General features: G+C 32.9%; 2 protein-coding genes across 2 annotated transcripts; both read right to left on the reverse strand.

The window, feature by feature from the left end:
- Nucleotides 1-176: 176 nt before the first annotated feature.
- LOC101208986 lies at nt 177-2,280 on the reverse strand. Its single transcript, XM_004149255.3, has 2 exons — nt 1,416-2,280; nt 177-1,054 (listed from the first exon to the last, which is right to left on the reverse strand). Exons 1-2 carry the CDS (start codon nt 2,086-2,088, stop codon nt 420-422), a joined length of 1,308 nt encoding a protein of 435 aa, XP_004149303.1. The 5' UTR covers nt 2,089-2,280; the 3' UTR covers nt 177-419.
- An 8,533-nt stretch (nt 2,281-10,813) lies between these two features.
- LOC101210952 lies at nt 10,814-19,284 on the reverse strand. The gene is made up of 14 exons (XM_011654438.2): nt 17,894-19,284; nt 17,650-17,787; nt 17,116-17,246; nt 16,820-17,030; nt 16,470-16,707; nt 16,237-16,384; nt 15,841-16,143; nt 13,386-14,733; nt 13,143-13,280; nt 12,326-12,456; nt 12,030-12,240; nt 11,676-11,913; nt 11,442-11,589; nt 10,814-11,348 (listed from the first exon to the last, which is right to left on the reverse strand). Exons 1-14 carry the CDS (start codon nt 19,179-19,181, stop codon nt 11,043-11,045), a joined length of 4,977 nt encoding a protein of 1,658 aa, XP_011652740.1. The 5' UTR covers nt 19,182-19,284; the 3' UTR covers nt 10,814-11,042.
- Between the last annotated feature and the right edge of the window lie 260 nt (nt 19,285-19,544).

The following is a 19,544-nucleotide window of genomic DNA, read 5'->3' on the forward strand; positions in this document are numbered from 1 at the left end:
GATTAAAAGGCAGAACTTTTTTTTAACCTGAAGAGAACAAAGTAAAAGCTTCTAAGGGATTTATATACTTTGGAAGATAAAATATATATATGCTTTTGAACATGGATTTTTTCTGTCTCTGATTTTAGTACAGAAAATTCAGGTTTTGGTCTTGTCTTTCCAAATGATGCAATAAATAATTCTCAAACCCACTTTCTCCACTCAACCATTTTGAATTTCAAACTCTTTACACTCACTTTTACATACCCTTTTTTTAAACATAAATCACATACAAGCACCCCCATCTCTCACAACAAAAAGCTTCCAATCTTTTCATTACACTTTTGGAAAAAGAAGAACCAAATCTTCCAAAACATGAAAGAAAGAAAAAATATCGTGTGAACAAAAAATTACAAATTTACCACAATGAAATTTTCCTTTCATGGTTTGCAAATTACCACAAAACATGGAAGCAAAGCTCTAGGATTCAACAAATAAAGTTCTTCTATATTTGAATGCAACCCAACTTTCCCTGCCAATGAATCAAACCCTGTTTGCCCAGCCATTTCTTGTATGTTCTCCAATGGCCTATGAACCCTCCCTGCAATCACCCTGCAAACTATCATCGCCTTCCTCGTCATCCCCTCGTCCCCTCCCGATCCCTTGATCGAGCTGAATGCTCTTGCGCTCGTTGACGTTGTGAACACCCCTATCCCTTCTTCCATCTCTGTCTTTGCCGAGAACCCGTTACGTATGATCCTACAAACGCAGCATTTCTCCGATATGCATAGGCTGGATGAGCCATTAAGACCAAGCAAGCACCCAACTGTCGTGCCGTAGAATCGTAGGAGCTCGTTCCCATCGGCAAGACACCGAGGGTGCTTCTTTGGGAGCTTGCTGGCTTTGATCTTAACTGTCTCGCGATACTCTTCGAAACGAGCTAGGGTTCGTTGCATATTGTGAACTTTCAAGACTCTTTCTATTCTTCCACTTTGATTCTCGGACTTTAACCAACTTGTTCTGCATATGATCTCCACAATTTTTCTTGATGAATCTCCTTCCACAAGCTCAGTCACTAAAAATAAAAGAATCTTAAGTATAAAATATCGACCATCGTCAAGATTTAATCAAACCAAATAGTTCGTTTAATAAGCTAATCAGCTTCAAGTGATAAAACCACATACCAAAATGATGGGAATATGATTACAAGGATCAAAAAGCTAAAATTAATCAAGTTTGCATCACAAATTTAAAAGCGACAAGGGAACAATGGCTTAACCTCTTAAAATCCAAAGCAAATAGAGTCAACTAGATTAGGAAAAGAGCTGAATCTAGCTACAAAATGAACAGATTTTCCCACTTGCCAAACAGGAATTTTCCAGGAAAATGAACAATAACAAGAAAAAAAGTTGAGTAAAGAAAATTTTGATTTATACCAGCATGTTTAGAAAGATGATGAGCTTCAGCAGCATCCCACTTGTTGAATTGCTCTCCACATTTATGGCAAGTAACCGCAGAAGAACATCCGTTCCTACTATTCTCTGTTTCCAAAGAGATTCTGTTACTCAAATGAATTCCAGTACCGCGGGCTCCTCCGCCAGCGCCGCCGCCAGATTTATTAGAGCTACCAAACCCCTCTCTAAAAGAGAATTTTTTCGAAGAAGACCTCAAGGAAGGATTGAAGTAATGCATTGACGGGTGGCCACCGGGGCCGGGGGTGCCGGGTGTCAGAGTACCGACGAAGGTGGAAGTTCCGCCGTGAGTATCGGCTGGAGGAAGATCTTGGGGGAAACCACCATGAAAGCCGGTGATTTTGAGCTCGCATTTTGAGTTGCTGAGAATAACTTCGTGGGTTATTGGGTTGAGAAACTCACTGCTACCAATGGATCTTGGACTGCAACTTGGGGGTTTATCCAAATGTCTTTTGCTGCCGCCATTGATGACATCTTTGAGATTTGCTATAGACCTTGAGCAACCTGATCTTCCTCCTCCCCCTGTTTTTCTTGTCAAAATTGCTCCCAAATTCTTTTTACTTTTCGGGTCATGAACATCTGATGGCTCTGATTTACAGTGTAAAGATTTCTTCAAGGACAACCAAACTGTTGGCATATTTTTGAACCTTTGCCCCTTTTGAAGATTATTTTCAAAGATAACAAAGCCCCATTTCTTTAAAGATGAGTTATATGTTGAGCTACAAAGCAAGAAGAAGAGGGGGATTGATTGTTTAGAGAGATTTTGAGAAGAGATTGGAGAAATTCAAAACTATGAGCTAAAAGAGAAAAAACAGAGGGGAATAAAATTCAATATTTGTGTTTATATATAAAGAGAAAGAGAATAGAAAGAAAAGGATGGGAAAAAATGACAGCAAAAAAAGAAAAAAGAAAAAAAACCTTGAATAGTGAAACTAATAAATGTTTACTGAGGAAAAGGCAGAGAAAGATCCCCAAATGGGACAATTTGAAAGGGGGGTTTTCATGGCCTTTCATTGCTTTTGATCATCTGATTTTGAATTTTTTTTTTCTTTTTCAACCTAGGAAGTGAGGTTGATGTCCATTCATTGCTTTTAATCTAGTTTTTTAAATTATAGATTTTCTTTAGGAGTTTATGTTAGAATTTTATTGTGAAAGATTTACCATGAATGAAATTTAAGAACTAAGAGATAGTTGTTAATTGAATATTGACTGTTGGATTAAATTGAAGATGTTGATAACAATGAAATCTTATGAAACTTTTTAAAACTCATCTTTAATTAGAAAATAGTTGATAGGTGAATTCCATTTAGGTTACTTGCTTTTGGCTAAGTACACAAAAGTAAGGTTATGACTTTTATTTGAAAGTTACTTACTCTTGGTTAGTTTTATAATATCTTTTTCAGTTGTTCGTGGTTACATATAACTTTGATGTTAGAGTAGTTTGAGGCAATAGAGCGCTAGACTTGAAGCAATTCAATTACTTTTTAATTGATATATTCATCGACTTTGCTAGTCAACATAGAACTGAGTCTCACTTGTGATTATGTGAAACTTTAACAATGTCAGAGTAGTTTTAAGCATTTTGATATTGCATGGTGTCACACTAAATAGGACTTTGTTATTTTCTAGTATGTATATTTCACTTAACTCAAAATGTAGAACTATGAAAGCATAAACATTTTCCTTTATTTCCTCATCCACCCCTAATTTTCCTAGTGTTTGGGTCCACACGTAAACTTTGGATTTTGGAGAATGCAACCCTCAACTCTTATAATGTGTTGGATATATATTTAGAAACCAAAAACTGGTTATAGGTACCACTTAAATTATAACTTGAGCATCCACTCATATACAATATCATTTCTTTGAAAAGGAACAGAGAAAGTTACGTTTTCATGAATATACGTGTGGTTGATCCCAAAGTACATAATGTATTTTTTAGTCCTCATATTTATAAGAATAGATTCATTTGGTTTTTAAATTTTCAAAACGTACCTTATGGTCCCTGGATTTTCTAAAACAAGTTTAAAAGGTCCTAAAAGTACATTTTGTTTGATTTTTTTTAAAAATAATTATACGAAGTATAAAATAAAATATAAAAAAAGCAGTATTAGAAAGGATGAAGTTTTTAGAAATTGTTCTTCTAATATATTTAAAATGTCATATAATTATTTTAAATAAAAGTAAAAGCTTATTTGAGGGACTGTTTGAATCAATTTTGGAAAACTTATGAAATGATAAATTTAAAAAATTAGTTGAGCAAATGAGTCTATTCCTATTTTTTATAAACTTTGAGACTGAAAATGTACGTTTATTAAATTTAAGAACCAAACACACGTTGTTCCAAATTTAGAAACTAAAAAAGGATACTTCTTTCAATATTATTTTATAACCATATCACGTAATATACAAGATATTATATTATGCATACTTAAATTTGAAAGGAAAAAGATAATGAAAATTATGTTAGAAGAAATAGAGATGGTAGTGACATGGAGTGTCCACGATGGAGATACAAGTTTTAGAAATAGAGATACAAATGGAGTTTTATAAAATGAACTAAAATATTTATAAAATATAATAACTTTTTAAATTTTATTAATAATATATATTGATAAAAAAAACAAAAATACAGTAGTAGAACCAAATTATAAACAATATTTCAAAAAATAGCAAAATGAAAAAAAAAAATACAGTGATAGAAGTTTATCAATGCACTTATAAACACTAATAGACATTTATCGGTGTCTATTATTGATAAAATCTAATTTTTTACTATATTTTATAAATATTTTCATTAGTTTGTCATTTATAATGAGGTAAATTTTTAAAAATAGCGAAATAAATTAAAATATTTACAAGTTATAGCAAAATTTTGGATTCTATCAAAAATAGTCTTCTATCACTATAACATATCGATAGTCATTGATAGAATTTGTTATAGGTTGTAGAGTTTTTGTAAAATTTGCTATTTTTAAAATTTTTCCTTATAATAATTTTTCTAATAAACATCATTCATTGAGAAATTTTTGCACGTGCAAAAAAGGTAAAACTATTTAAAGAAATAGTAAAAAGAAAAACATTAATTATTGTTATAGATTTCTATCAACTTTTGTTAGTGGATTCCATCTCACAAATACTAATAGGCTTTTGTTCACATTCATCTGATAAACTTTTATCAACTTCTATTATTAAATAGACGTTGATAAATATCTATCAATGTTTATCTAGATTATAAGAAACATATAAAATTTTGTTACATCTTATAAATAATTTATCATTTTTCTATATTTAAAAAAACTTTTCATTTTTTTAATTGGAATTTACCATTGAAATTTCGTGGGAAAAGGGACATTTCAAAAGAAAAGCTATTATAAAGATAGCCTTTTGAAAGTTTATTTTTAAATTAGGTAGGGCAAACTACCCTTTTATCTTGAGGTTGCAAAACATAAATGTGTTTAGTTTTATAAGTTTTCAAAATATACTTTTTTAATTAGTTTTTAAACTTTTTAAAATATGAGCATGTTGTTCATCAGTTTTTTAAAATGTATATTTTGAACGGAGAAAAATGAAATGAAATAACGATGGAAACATATTCATTCATGTCCTCTGGTACAAAATTTTGTAGTTTAGACATGAGAATAATTTTCATATATAATTTATGTCTGTTAACTATACAAGTTCAAAACCACGTTTTCTTCCTCTCCACTCTATTCTCTTTTAATACTTTTTTAATTTTATTTATATACTATTAAAATTAATTACATGAAAATTGAATTTGTGGGTTATAAAATTACATTAGCACTTAACTACCCTAATTTAATAAACAAATAAGTATATATATATTAAACATCATAAAATAAATTATTAAAAGATTTTATCATCTAACACAAGTCTCATAATTAAATATACAATAATAGAGTTGTAACTATCCTTTCAAAGTTTTCTAGATAATTTCATCTTTCACCTGAGTCATTGTTTTAAATGATTTAAACTCACATCTAACTCAACTTCGCTACACGGGATTAGAAATATCTATTTACCCCCACATGGACTTGCCTTAGAATTAAAGAGAGAGTTGGAAGAATTTTCTCCTCATTCACAAAACGTGGATGGAGATAGGAATTACGTTATATGATCTCGTTCATTTCTCATCCATGAACAATAACAATAATTAAGGACCAAACACATACAAATTGTTTCTTGAAAAATGAGAAATATAAATGAAATCAAATGAACCTAATCTAAAATAAAAATATAAGATTGGAAGAATTAAGAACCAAACATATATATATATATATATATATATATATATATATATATATATATATATATATATATATTTTGTGTGCTTTTGTAATAACCTAAGAGCGTACATCTTTTAGTAAAGATTGTTTGGTGTTAGGGTTGGAATTGATACAAAAGAGTGCTTCAACCAATCTAACTTAACTTACTGACACACTTAATTTAACCTAAAATTTAAAACAAAATCAAATAGAAAGCATAGAAAACAAATGGTACCTCATTTTTATTCATAATTTTTTTTATAGAAAAAGTAAATAATAATGGAAATGTGAATTTACAGTGTAGTGGGGGATGAGATATAATAAATTCATAAACTGTACTTTTTCCTATCATTAGAGGGAGCTGGCACCCACCTCCGAAGGGCATTGCAATTGGCAATATGGGATGGTCTTCCAATGAGACAATTTTTGTTTATTTAATAGAAAAAGGTATATCGGAATGCATATTTCATGGCCTAAAAAGTGATTTTGTTATCTTCTTTAAAAAAGCATCAAATCAAATAAGTGTGACATGATATCTTTTTATCTTAAAAAGTAGAAATTGCGCCAAATTCATAAATCACCTCCTCTAGTAAACCCCCCCTATATTTTTTAAGTACAAAATTTCTCATTTCTAAAGCCTCCATATATATATATATATATATATATATATATATACACGTATAATTATTTAGAAAAGGTTAGATAATCATTTGTTTTTCTCCCTTCAAATTAAACTAATAAAAACTGCTTTTTGAAAGAAAAAATATATAGTGTGTATGATAATTTGAATTTAGGGATTTCCAATCTTACCGCACACTTTTCCATTTTGTAGCCATCACATAAAATAAGTTCTACCTAACTGATATATTTGGTATACACTTAATACACATATTTATATACATAAATGTTAAAAATGACAAAAGATTAAAGGCTTCCTTGTTAATGGCAATTCAGTAAATATGTGTAATGTTATTTGGATAAATAAAGCAATGTGATATTTTTGTAAATAAGTTAATTATAATTAAATTTAGGATAAAAAACGTGAAATACTTTTGAGGGGACGTTTGGGGTAAGAAGAAAGTTATTATAGTCCGTATTATTATAATTTATTTATAATAGTTTGTGTCTAAGGTATAACTTATTTTAGTTTGAGTTATAATAGTATGTGTTTGTGGTTTATATTTTTACAATAATTGTACATCAACTGCATATTAGATGTGTATCAATTAGTATCTTAAGTGAATATCACAAGTGCATCAAGTGTATCAAAGTGGATATCAATATAGTAACATATCAAGTGTATATACTTAGTGTATCAAGTATGTATTAGTGGTGTATCAAGTGTTTATCAGTTGTATTTGATCAACAAAAAGTTGTCGAGCCTTTCGATCAAACCAAATAATTGTTTCATTGTTCGCTTTAATTTTGTAATATTATTATAGTAGCAACGTCCAATTGTTACGTGTTAATATAAATGTGTATGTGTTTTAGTTCTATCTTGAATATGTCAAAAAGATTATAAGTGTACAGCTGCGACTAAGCTAGGTGACAATGTTAAGATCATATAGTAAAAGTAAAACATTATTTACCATATATTGTAATTTAACACTTCAAAATTAATATTAAAATACAAAAATTGTGAATGTGAAAGAGAACACGTGTCCCTAGTCTCTTAATAGATCCGTTCATGTCCGAGTTTTTATTTATACATAATAAAGATAATAAATGGATGTCACACACTTGGTTTTATTGTGTGTTTGTCTTATTAAAAACAAAGGTGATGGAGGGCCACAATATACCATTTTCTTTTTCTTTTTGTCTTACATGTTGTGGCCACTATCCTCCCTAATTAAAACAACATCCAAACTATAAATTGACAATCAAATATAGTTCAATCTTTTCTTTTTCTAAAAAAAATTATTATTCCAACTCAAAGTCACATGGATATACTTAAATGAGTCTCTCTCAACCCCAAAAGTTCTAATCTAATACACAATTATAAAAAAAACAAAGGGGGGGGGGGGGGGGGGGGGGGGGGAAGCATACCAACTTAAGATGCTGAGAATGGTTTTGTAGTTAAAATATCACTTCATTTCATTCAAATCATAACAAGAACAAATTATATATATGTTTGTTTTAAGAACTACCCAATTAAATTCAATTATTCTATGATAGTTCAAGTCGTGTGTTTATAATATAATTAATAACTTTGACAATTTTGGATGCATTTAATGTGGAATTATTCTACTCCCTACATTTGTTAATTTGAATAGCCCTATTTTCAACTTGTTTCTATTTAATTGGTAAATTGTGGGGGAAATGATCATCTCATTGTTTATGAAAAGTTTGAACTACAGAACTAAGTCCTAAATCTTTAATTCTTTTTATGTTAATATCTCACATTATCAAACATAGTTTTCTCTAAATTTTAAAATTTTATTGGATTCTCTAATTTTTGCATGAAAATTTGTTATTTTTCTTAATTATTATTTTCATTAATTTTTCTTTAACAAAAATGAAAAAAAGGATTCTACTATGAAAGAAGAGTATTAGGACTTCATTTGTGTGTTGTCCAAATCCAACTTTTTCCCTTTTGTCCTTTTGTCTTTTAAGTCAATAAAGGAAAGACTTTGTAACATAGCCCCCAAGCTAAGTAACATGTCTCTAACCTATTGAAACTTGTTTTTTAAAAATGTATAATTGGTATTGACATAAAAACAAATAATTAAATATTTATAAACTAATCTATAAATCGAATAAAAATTAAAATATTATTACAACCAACTTGCTATTACTTTTTTTTTTCTATTGAAATTGAATGTTTACCTTCTATCTCACTATGTATTCTATCAAAAGGTTTGAAGTTGGTGAATTATGGGGAAGTGTTAAGAGTAGTAATTGTTTTTGTAGAAAAAAGAAATATAGATTGATAATGAGGATTGGTGGGTGCAGCAATCTCAATGTTTCTTTATTTTCAGTGTAAAACAAATCTCAAAGCCCCAAAAGAAATAATTAGATGGGTAAAACTCAAACTTCAGAGACCTTTATTACCCTCCTCCCTAATCCACTTGTGATAATGCATTCAACAAATCCATTACAATAATCATAATTCAAAAAAATCTTCATTTCCTCACACAGTTGATTATTTAACTTTTATATACACATATATATCATCATAGTTATACCATCCTTTTTCAATTTTGGACAACCATCAAAAGTTATATTTATCTCAATTTGATAGGTAACTTAAAAATTAGATCTCATGTAATTACGTTTGGTGTCGTTTATCTGTATTATGCATTTGTACTAATACATGGGATCCGCATCCTAATTTGTAAACAAAAGCTACAATTTGATTGACGAACAAAATGTGTTCAATCTGATTGCGTCTAAAAATTATGTCATATACCATTATGGTTTGAGCTATGATTACCATTATTGCTACTATTTTAAGCGGCCGTTTGGATTGCAAGAATTGAAATGGGAATAAAATTGGTGGAAATAAATAGTGCTCGCAAATGAATTATACATATGTTTAAGGATGAACCTCTTCTCGCAGAACCTCCAGTATGAATTCATATCTTTCATCGTGTAGAAGATTAAAGAAATAGTAAGTACGAGATTGGTGTTTAGTGATAATCTTACCCACCCTCACTCTTTGTCAAACACTTAATTCATTTACCTTTCTAATTCCATTGACTAATGAGTTTCAACATTCTTCTGATCTAATAGACTCTCATTCAACTACCTGTCAATAAAACGCAACAATCTCTTGAATATTATCATTACCACTTGTAAGATGTGTCTGCTGATAACATTCTTAAGACCATTTACTGATGCTACCAATAGGTCCACACTTCTTGCTCTTTTCTTACTAAACCTATTTGATGTATGTGCGCGGTAGGATTGTGTATTGGTTGTTGCTTCACTCATTGAAGCATATCCATCCACTTCTTCCCCTCCAGTTATTGGTGGCTCAAGCACGTAAAAGCTATCCATTTCTCTCCAAACATCGTTGTTATTCATTTCTCACTCTAATGCTTCAAATATGTTAGTTTGACCTTCTGCACCAAGTCCATTGGCTCTATGTTTTCCAAAAACAATGTCCAACTATTTGTAGAATGGAAAAGACTTGTTTCTCAATCCTTTGCATTAGAATGACTATGTGAAAATAAATATAAATCAAATTTTAATACATTTCAATGATTACATGATAACATTGAAATTTTACACTTACATTTACCCATTCATGAAATATATATTTTTCTACTTCTATGCATTTTTCTTTATCATTACGTTCAAAATCGCTGCAATTTGGACCTAACATTTCAACTATTGCATTGTACATCTTCTTCAACAATTTAACTCTACACTGTAGGTATGGTGGTGTGGTTGAGCCTTAACTCTAGACTAGCTCTATGGATACTTTAGACTCTAGACCTCTGTGTGTGAAGTTCATAGTTAGAATTTTTTTTCAGCCATCCATTTCTCTACGTGATTGATATCCTTTCATCTAATCATTTAAATGATATCATTGTCCTCTATAAACTGCCAACAATACAGTTCATCCTAACTTGGGTTGTTCACTCGCATCACCAAAGTTATTGTTCATTTTTTTCATTCACTTGTCATTAGAATTTGTGCTTTAAAACCTCGTAAGTAATGTGTTATTAAATAATTATTTACTTACTTTATTTTCAATATTATACTATACATTACATGAAAACAATTTAGATAATAGCAACATAACTACCATATGTATGTGCCAAGGAACAAGAAGTTATACATCAATCTCCACTATAAATATGTCTTACAGTCTCATATGATGTAATTTGAATTTTACTCACGAACACCCTACCATTCACACTCTTTTACTTAGATTTCTAAAAGTTTTTAGCTTTTTAATCCCTATATATATATATATATATATATACTGATTTAAATCTAAAAAAACAGTCCCTTGGTTTCACGCTCTTTCACTTGAATTCAAATTTTTTTAAATTGGAAGTTCTGTCATATACAATACAAGACATGTAAATCTCTACAATGAACTTATCATGTAATATTAAAAGAAAATTTGAAGACAGCAATGGTGGAGAAAAATATATTCATGTTTAATATTCAGTTTTATAAACTCCCTTTAGACAAACCAATGAACAAAAAAAATTTAAGGAAAAATCAAAGGCACTGTTCCAAATGTAGATATGCAACCCCACATAATAGCAAACTCTAGCCATGGATCACTCATCCAAGTTAATAATGATCAAGCAAGGTTCTTGATTCTTGGGTGTAAACCAAACTAAACTTACCTTGGATCTGGCAGTGTAATAGTTAATTCATTAGTTGAACTTGATTTGTCTTTACTTGAGCTAATTTTCCTTGAAATGGCTTCATTTTCTATGAAAAAACCAGGTTGTTTCGGTTGCGACAAAGGAATTTCACAACCTAACATCATAATCACCGATGACATTGTGGGTCGATCATCGGGATTTTGTTGAACACACAACAAACTGATGTTGATACATCTCAATACCTCCGAAATTATGCACATTTCTCGAATGGCGTCGTCGATCAATTCCTCTGGATTTCCTTCTTTCCACAATCGCCAAGCCTATTACACCAGAATTGAAGATGAAGACAAATTTTCAATCAAAGAATTTTGAACAGAAGAATGTTAATAAAAAAATTAATCCTTGGGACTTACATATGCAATAACATTTTGGTCGTTCAAGTGGCAGAAACTTCTACTCCTTTTTCCACTAATGATCTCCAACAACAAAATGCCGTAACTAAAAGCATCCGATTTTACTGAGAATCGTCCATCGAAAGCATATTCTGGTGCCATGTATCCACTGTTGAAAGATAAAATTGTTTAAGAACTAGAATTTGACAAAGCACAAAGACAAGATGTCTGAGGAAAATATTAATGAACTCTTACTAAGTTCCAACCACTTTTATTGTTCTCCCTTCAGTTTGATCTCCACCACAAGTTTTAGCTAGACCAAAATCAGAAATTTTGGGATTCATATCCGTATCAAGTAAAACATTACTTGCTTTTAAATCCCTATGTATAATCCTCAATCGAGAATCTTGATGAAGATACACGAGTCCTCTAGCAATTCCACATATAATGTGGTATCGTTGTGACCAATCTAATAATTGACGTTGTGTTCGATCTGTAAATTTTAAATTTACTTAGTTTCGTGGAATGAAGGATGAACACTAAGATACAGAATGTGTGCTTCAATTAAATGTGACAAACTAAAAGATCGAAATTTGTAAGCATCCTTACCAAATATAAAGAAGTCCAAACTTTTGTTTGGCATATACTCATAAACTAACATTTTCTCTTCTCCTTGAATGCAGCAACCAAGAAGTTTTACAAGATTTCGATGTTGAAGTTTTGCAATCAGGATTACTTCGTTCTTAAATTCGTTCATTCCTTGTCCAGAACTCCGCGAAAGTCTCTTCACTGCAATATCTTGTCCATTTGTAAGCTTACCCTGAAAAATTCAAAATTTTCTACATGTTTCTGATTTGAAATGAATAAAAAGTGTGCCTCAGATCAGTTAACATTAAATTAAATACCTTATATACTGGCCCAAAGCCACCTTCTCCCAACTTATTATCAATCGAAAAGTTATTTGTGGCACTATTTATCAAGGATAGATCAAACAAGGGAAGCTCCAGATCTTGAGCTTCTATTTTCTCATGGTCATCTGCAATTTGATGGTCTTGTCAATGTTGACATTTATATTGAGTAACATTGACTGAATTAAGAAGGTTTCAGTCTATTCAAGCAGACAAGATGAAACTTGGTTGAAAAGAACAATCAATCTACAACAATTTATTTGCTCATTATTGAATAGTGGAATGAACTTGATGAAAAAAATTGTCATGGAAAATTTTTTGAAGGTCATGTAAATATGTTTACAAATGGTGCAAAACGACCATCACGAATAAGGATTTGGGCATAGAAAAGTAACCTTATATTTGAACAAAGATTTTAGGTATTTAGGCTATCTTCTCAAAATTTGTTTCAATTTAGGCATTTATGTTTGGTTGTTTCTTAGTATTCCAGTTATCCATTGAAAGAAGAATATTTTAGGCTGCCAGTAAAGTTATAATTGCAGCAAGTGTGACAATTACGGTAATAGGATTGGTATTAGAGGAATATTAGAGATACATTAGAAATTAGAAAGGGAGTTTGTCAGAGAAGTTGGTTTATAAATAAAGGAGAGGGAATTCGGAAGGTAAGCAATATTTTGGGTAAATGCATTAGGCCTTGAAAGTTATCTCAAGATTGAGAGGGTTCAAGTACCTCGAACATTTGGCTTATCTTGTATTTCCATTACCGTTTATCTTTCAATATGGGGTTCTATCGTATGGTTTGAGAAATAATTACCTTTGACGGTTGATCTCTTTTTGAAAATGTATAGGCCTATGAAGAGGATAGCCAAACCTAAACTGGGAGCAATCACAGCCAAAGAAATCTTCATCTTAGGCTTCAATCTATCAGTTTTTTGTACCTCCCCACGCTTGACTTTTCGCCATCAAAGAAAAAGTGAAACAATTTGTACATATTAGGAAACCAAATCAATGTAGCTGTCACGTTTGAAGCACTGAAAATTTAAACATGTTCTTTTACCTAATTCTGATGCTAGCATTTTAACATATAAATCCTGTCCTGCGTCCGGAATCAATTTCAAGTCGATTAGATCACCAATCCACAAGGCACAGCCACTGCCACTCCCACTGATGTTTGTATTTGCATAAGCCATACAAGAGCAATTACTCAAGCATTTTTGCTTGCACTCTTCAAGATCCATGCTTTTGTTGACCCAAGTACGCTTTGTGTCTGGCAATTTCAGCTGGTTGAGCGGTGCAAACCCAACTTCATCCCCACAGTTTATCAGTTTGTTTCGTTCACAACCGTCTGCAAATTCCCCCGCCGTCCAACTATCAGGTGATCTTGGCTTAAACCCTTCTAGACATTTACAAGATGGAGTTACCCTTATATCACAATACCCATAAGGGCCACACAGGGCATAATTGTCACAGAAATCTCTTGGCAATGAAGTATAAAGTCTCCACTGTCTCTCGGTTGCAGACCACAAGTACATTATGCGCAAGTAATTGGATTGGTTCATCACCACCATCACAGTATGGGACTTATTTGGAACAGAGTATTGGTAGTAAACTTCATCCTCATTTGAAACAAAGTTGAAGTTCAGAATTGGTGCAATACCTAGTGGTCTACTGGTGACTCTCACACCATTCCATGGGCCATGCCTGAAGTATTCTTGTGAACCTTTCCACATGACAGATTCAGGATATTCATGAAGCTCCATCCTCCAACTGAGGTTTCCAGGTGATGGGTCATTCGGATTCTTCCAAGCGTCTAATCTTCTATTAATGTTATTTCTCAAGTCCCAACCCAGCTTCATTCCAGGCAAGAGAGTGTCAGTGGGGTAATCAAAACTTTGCCAGGAGTAGTTTAAGGGATTTTCATCTTTCCTATCTCTCAGCACAAGATTTCCAGTGTCCAATAATTGGAGTACCCCATTGGGGATTTTTCTCAGCAACCTGGCGGACCAAACAATGGCGGTGGAATCATGGCTGTAAAGCGTAAGATTTCCTGTTGTAATGTTCATCACCAGTACACCAGATGAATCATTGATTGGGGTGTTCCTATTCGCAACCCAAACGGAGGTCGGACCTCGCCGATTCTTGAACCAAATTCCCAAGTAACGATCTCTCGAAAGACCGGGACTGAAGAAACCCAATTCGAAGTTTCCATTACTGGAAACAAGACTAAAGCCATCTTTGAGATATGGGTCTTGAGCAGTTAAGGAATCAGTGGCAGCAACATAAGTGAAGAGATAGAGGAGTAAGTTAAAAGCCAACAATGCTGGAGGGAAAGAGTCCATATCGATGGGGCGGCCATGAGTATTCACTTCAAATAAAATACAGATGGTGTTGGAAGAGAAAAAACACTGTTATGTGTTCAATGGGGTCGTTGTAGACCGATTAGCACGGCAATTTCCAAAGGCAATTTCCAATGGGGTCGTTATGTTGACGTTGAGTGACTGGATTTTTTCTTCATCTTTTGAAAATGAAGCCATCAAGAAGGGAATTGAACGGTTCTTCGAGTGGACTTGGTTCTAGAGACGGCAGCTGTGGACACGTGAATACAAACCTCTTGGTTTGACATCAGGAAATGGACTTGCCAATCAATCAATCAATCAAGAGACCTATATTGTCGATTTATTTCGGAGTAATTGACAGATAGTCCTATTTGATTTTGTGATAGATATCCATTTTCCATATTTTCGGGTATTACGTCCGTCCATTTGGAGAACACAATTGTGTGTATCCCATTTTATCTCACACATAAAAATTGAAAAAAAATAATAAAAATGAATTTGCTGACTAATTATGATTCATCAGTTTGATATAAAACACAAACATCGATGTTATATCAAATGCTGCTGAGTGTTACTTAAGAAAAAAAAAAAGAGAAATTGAAGTCCAGAAGGCTGGGAGGAATTTCTATATTTGGCCCAATAAGTTTTTAGATATAAAAGATTGACATGCTTTTTTCAAAATAACGCTAATTTATGGTTTTCTTTTTTAATTATTATAATTGAGTACGAATAAAAAATAAATAAAAACTATTTTAAGAATAATAATTAAGGATATTATATCAACCATTGGATATAAATATAATATAAAAAATTCACACATTAACAGCCGAACAAAATTATAACTCATGGTGTCCGAATTTGGACAACTAAATCCACACGACCACTATGATAACAAATTTGAATCTTCACGTTTAATTTGTCATATAATATTACAAGAAACAATGTATTGATATTATTAGGCAGTTTGCTAATCTCCTTCTATAAAAAAAAAAGAGCTAAATGAACAAAAAATATTTCAAGGCAAAAACAAAGAACCTTTTCCGAGTGTGAGATTCACACCTCATATCCAGGAAACAAACTCTAGCATTTAGTGTTCACTCGTTCACGCTAACACTTGATCAACCAAGGTTCTTAGGCTTAGCCTTGAACTAAACTAAAAAACCTCGACTGTTCTTACCTTGGATCTGGGAGCGTAACAGTCAATTCATTAGTTGACGTTGATTTATCTTCACTTGAGCATCTTTTCATTTCAATGCCTTCATTTTCTATGAAAAATCCGGGTTGTTTTGGTTGTGACAAAGGAATTTCACAGCCTAGCATCATAACCACCGATGACATTGTGGGTCGATCATTAGGATGTTGTTGAACACATAACAAACTGATATTGATACATCTTATCACTTCCGAAAGGCTGCATGTTTCTCGAATGGCATCATCGAGCAATTCTTCTACATTTCCTTCTTTCCATAATCGCCATGCCTATCATTCAAGAAATGTAGGGTTGAATTTTTTTTCCAATCATAAAACTTTGAATAGAAGAATTGTAATAAACAACTAATACTTGGCACTTACATATGCAATTAGGTTTTGGTCATTCAAATGGCAGAAAGTTCTGCTTCTTTTCCCACTAATGATCTCCAGCAACAAAATGCCATAACTAAAAGCATCAGATTTCACTGAGAATTGTCCATCAAAAGCATATTCTGGTGCCATATATCCGCTGCAAAAATAAAAATTTAAGAATTCATGAATTTAACAAAGCACGAAAACAAAGATGTTTGAGAAAAATATTGAGGTTTCCTTACTAGGTTCCAATCACTCTTAATGTTCGTCCTCCCGTTTGATCTCCACCACAAGTTTTAGCCAGTCCAAAATCAGAGATTTTTGGATTCATATCCATGTCAAGTAAAACATTACTTGCTTTTAAATCTCTATGTATAATCCTCAATCTCGAATCTTGATGGAGATACATGAGTCCTCTAGCAACTCCACAAATAATGCGATACCGATTTGACCAGCTTAATAATTGTCGCTGTGTTTTATCTGTCAATTTAAAATTTACTAAGTCCAGTAAAAATGAAAGGTAAACACCAAGACACCATATGCTTCAATTAATATGGAAAACTAAAAGAATGAAATTTCAAAGTATTCTTACTAAATATAAAGAAGTCCAAACTTTTGTTTGGCATATACTCATAAACTAGCATTTTCTCATCTCCTTCAATGCAGCAACCAAGAAGCTTTACAAGGTTTCGATGTTGCAGTTTCGCAATCAGGATTACTTCATTCTTAAACTCATTCGTTCCTTGTCCAGAACTCTGTGAAAGTCTTTTCACTGCAACATCTTGTCCATTTGTAAGCTTACCCTGGAATTCAAACTTTTATATATATATTTCTGATTTTTAAAAAATAAGAAGTGTGGGCCAAATCAGTTAACATAAAAATAAGTACCTTATATACTGGCCCAAAGCCACCTTCTCCTAGCTTATTATTAAGTGAGAAGTTATCTGTGGCACTGTTAATCAAGGATAAATCAAACAAGGGAAGCTCCAGGTGATGAGCTTCTATTTTCTCATGGCCATCTGCAATTTGAAGGTTTCGTCAACGTTTACATTCATTTTGAGTAACATTGACTGAATTAAATTGAATTAAGATGAATTCAGTCTATTGAAGCCAAAAATGAAACTTTTGTGGCAAAAAAGGTTCAATATATTGAATAGTGTGTAAACGGGATTAAATAAAAATTATCCTGGAAAATGTTTTGGAAGTTCACGAATAAGGATTTGGTTAAAAAAAAAGTAACTTGAAATTGCAACCAAGATTTTAGTCTTTAGGCTACCTTTCTCAAATTTGATCAATTTTGAATTTTGGCATCTTGACTGTTTCTTACTTTCTCAGTTCATCAATATCCATTGAAATAAGAGTATTTTAGGCTGAACGGCAGAATGTGTCAAACATGTTAGTTTGAGAAATAGTAACGATTACCTTTAATGGTTGATCTCCTTCTGAAAATGTATACGCCTATGAAGAAGATGATAGCCAAACCAAAACCGGAAATTGCAAACAAAGCAATCTTCACTTTCGAATTCAATCTTCCAGTCTTGTGTGCTTTCCTATGCATGACTTTCCCATCAAAGGAAAAGTTAATCAATTAGCATATAGTATACATTCAAATCAATGTTTATTTGTTGTACTACATGTGAAGCATTGAAATTTACATTAGCTTTACCTAGTTCTGATGCCAGCATTCTGACATATAAATCCTGTCCTGCATCGGGGATCAGTTTCAAGTCAATTAGATCACCAATCCACAAGGCACAACCACTGCCACTGCCACTGCCGCTAATATTTGTATTTGCATAAGCCATACATGAGCAATTTCTCAAGCATTTTTGCCTGCACTCTTCAAGATTCATGCTTTTGTTGACCCAAGTATGCTTTGTATCTGGCAACTTCATCTGGTTGAGATGTGCAAACCCAACTTCATCACCGCAGTTCATCAGTTTGTTTCGTTCACAACCGTCTGCAAATTCCCCAGTTTTCCAAGTATCAGGCGATCTTGGCTTAAACCCTTCTAGACATTTACAAGATGGAGTTACCCTTATATCACAATAACCATATGGGCCACACAGGGCATAATTATCACAGTAATCTCTTGGCAATGAAGTGTAAACTCTCCACCGTCTTTCAGCTGCAGACCACAAGTATAATATGCGCGTGTAAGTCGATTGGTTCATCACCAACATCACTGAATGAGACTTATTTACAACAGAGATTTGGTAGTAAACCTCATTCTCATTTGAAACAAAATTGAAGTTCAAAATTGGCGCTGCAGCTAGTGGTCTACTACTGAGTCTCACACCATTCCATGGGCCATGCCTAACGTACTTTCGGGAACATTTCCACATGACAGTCTCGGGATATTCATGAAGCTCCATCCTCCAACTGAGGTCTCCAGGAGATGGGTCATTGAGATTGTTCCAAGCCTCTAATCTTCTCTCAATGTTATATCTCAAGTCCCAACCTAGCTTCATTCCAGGCAAGAGAGTATCAGAAGGGTAATCAAAGCTTTGCCAGGAATAGTTTTGGGGATTTTCATCATCCCTATCTCTCAGCACAAGATTTCCAGTGTCCAATAGTTGGAGTACCCCATTGGGGACTTTTCTCAGTAACCTGGCGGACCAAACAACAACAGTGGAATTATGGCCGAAGAGTGTAAGATTTCCTGTTGTAATGTTCATCACCAGTACACCAGACGAACCACTAATGGGGGTTTTCCTATTGGCAACCCAAACAGATGTTGGACCTCGGCGATTCTTGTACCAAATTCCCAAGTAACGGTTACTGGGAAGTCCAGGACTAAAGAAACCCAATTCAAAAGTTCCATTAGTAGAGACCAGACTAAGGCCATCTCTGAGATATGGGTTTTGAGCCGTTAAGGAATCGGAGATTGCTGCAGACCTGAAGAGAAGAAGGGCTAAGTTAAAAGCAAGGAGTGTTGCAGAAAAAGAGTCCATATCGATGGGCAGCCATGAGTGTAACTATAAGCCTCAATAAAATAGTGAAGGTGTTACAAGAAAATGTGAAAAGTTGTAAGGAGTCGTTGTAGACCAATTAGCACGATACTCACCAAAGGAACACGATGAATGACTTGCTTTTTCTTCTTTGACAATGAGGGCATCGACAAGGAAATTGAGCGGTTATTGGAGTGGAGTTGGTCGGTATGAATGGCAGTAGTCAGCTGTGGTGACCGCTTGTTTTGTCGTCATTCTATCAAGAAATGACTTCGGCCATGGAAAATTATCGGTTAACTTGATAATAAGACTAAAGCCTATCCCTTTCTTCCAGAAGCTAATAAGAATTTAGCTAAGTAGTTGTTC

This window comes from Cucumis sativus, chromosome 3 (genome assembly GCF_000004075.3).
Source record: "Cucumis sativus cultivar 9930 chromosome 3, Cucumber_9930_V3, whole genome shotgun sequence".
NCBI lineage: Eukaryota > Viridiplantae > Streptophyta > Magnoliopsida > Cucurbitales > Cucurbitaceae > Cucumis > Cucumis sativus.

Excerpts from the sequence above, each read along its gene's own strand:
- LOC101208986 (XM_004149255.3), bottom strand. The coding sequence starts at position 2,088 with ATGCCAACAGTTTGGTTGTCCTTGAAGAAATCTTTACACTGTAAATCA. Across the intron at positions 1,055-1,415 it reads TCATCTTTCTAAACATGCTG|TGACTGAGCTTGTGGAAGGA; the intron begins GTATAAATCAAA and ends TTTTATTTTTAG.
- LOC101210952 (XM_011654438.2), bottom strand. The coding sequence starts at position 19,181 with ATGGACTCTTTTTCTGCAACACTCCTTGCTTTTAACTTAGCCCTTCTT. Across the intron at positions 13,281-13,385 it reads AATGCTAGCATCAGAATTAG|TCAAGCGTGGGGAGGTACAA; the intron begins GTAAAAGAACAT and ends GATGGCGAAAAG. Across the intron at positions 12,241-12,325 it reads GCTTTGGGCCAGTATATAAG|GGTAAGCTTACAAATGGACA; the intron begins GTATTTAATTTA and ends TGAATTTTTCAG.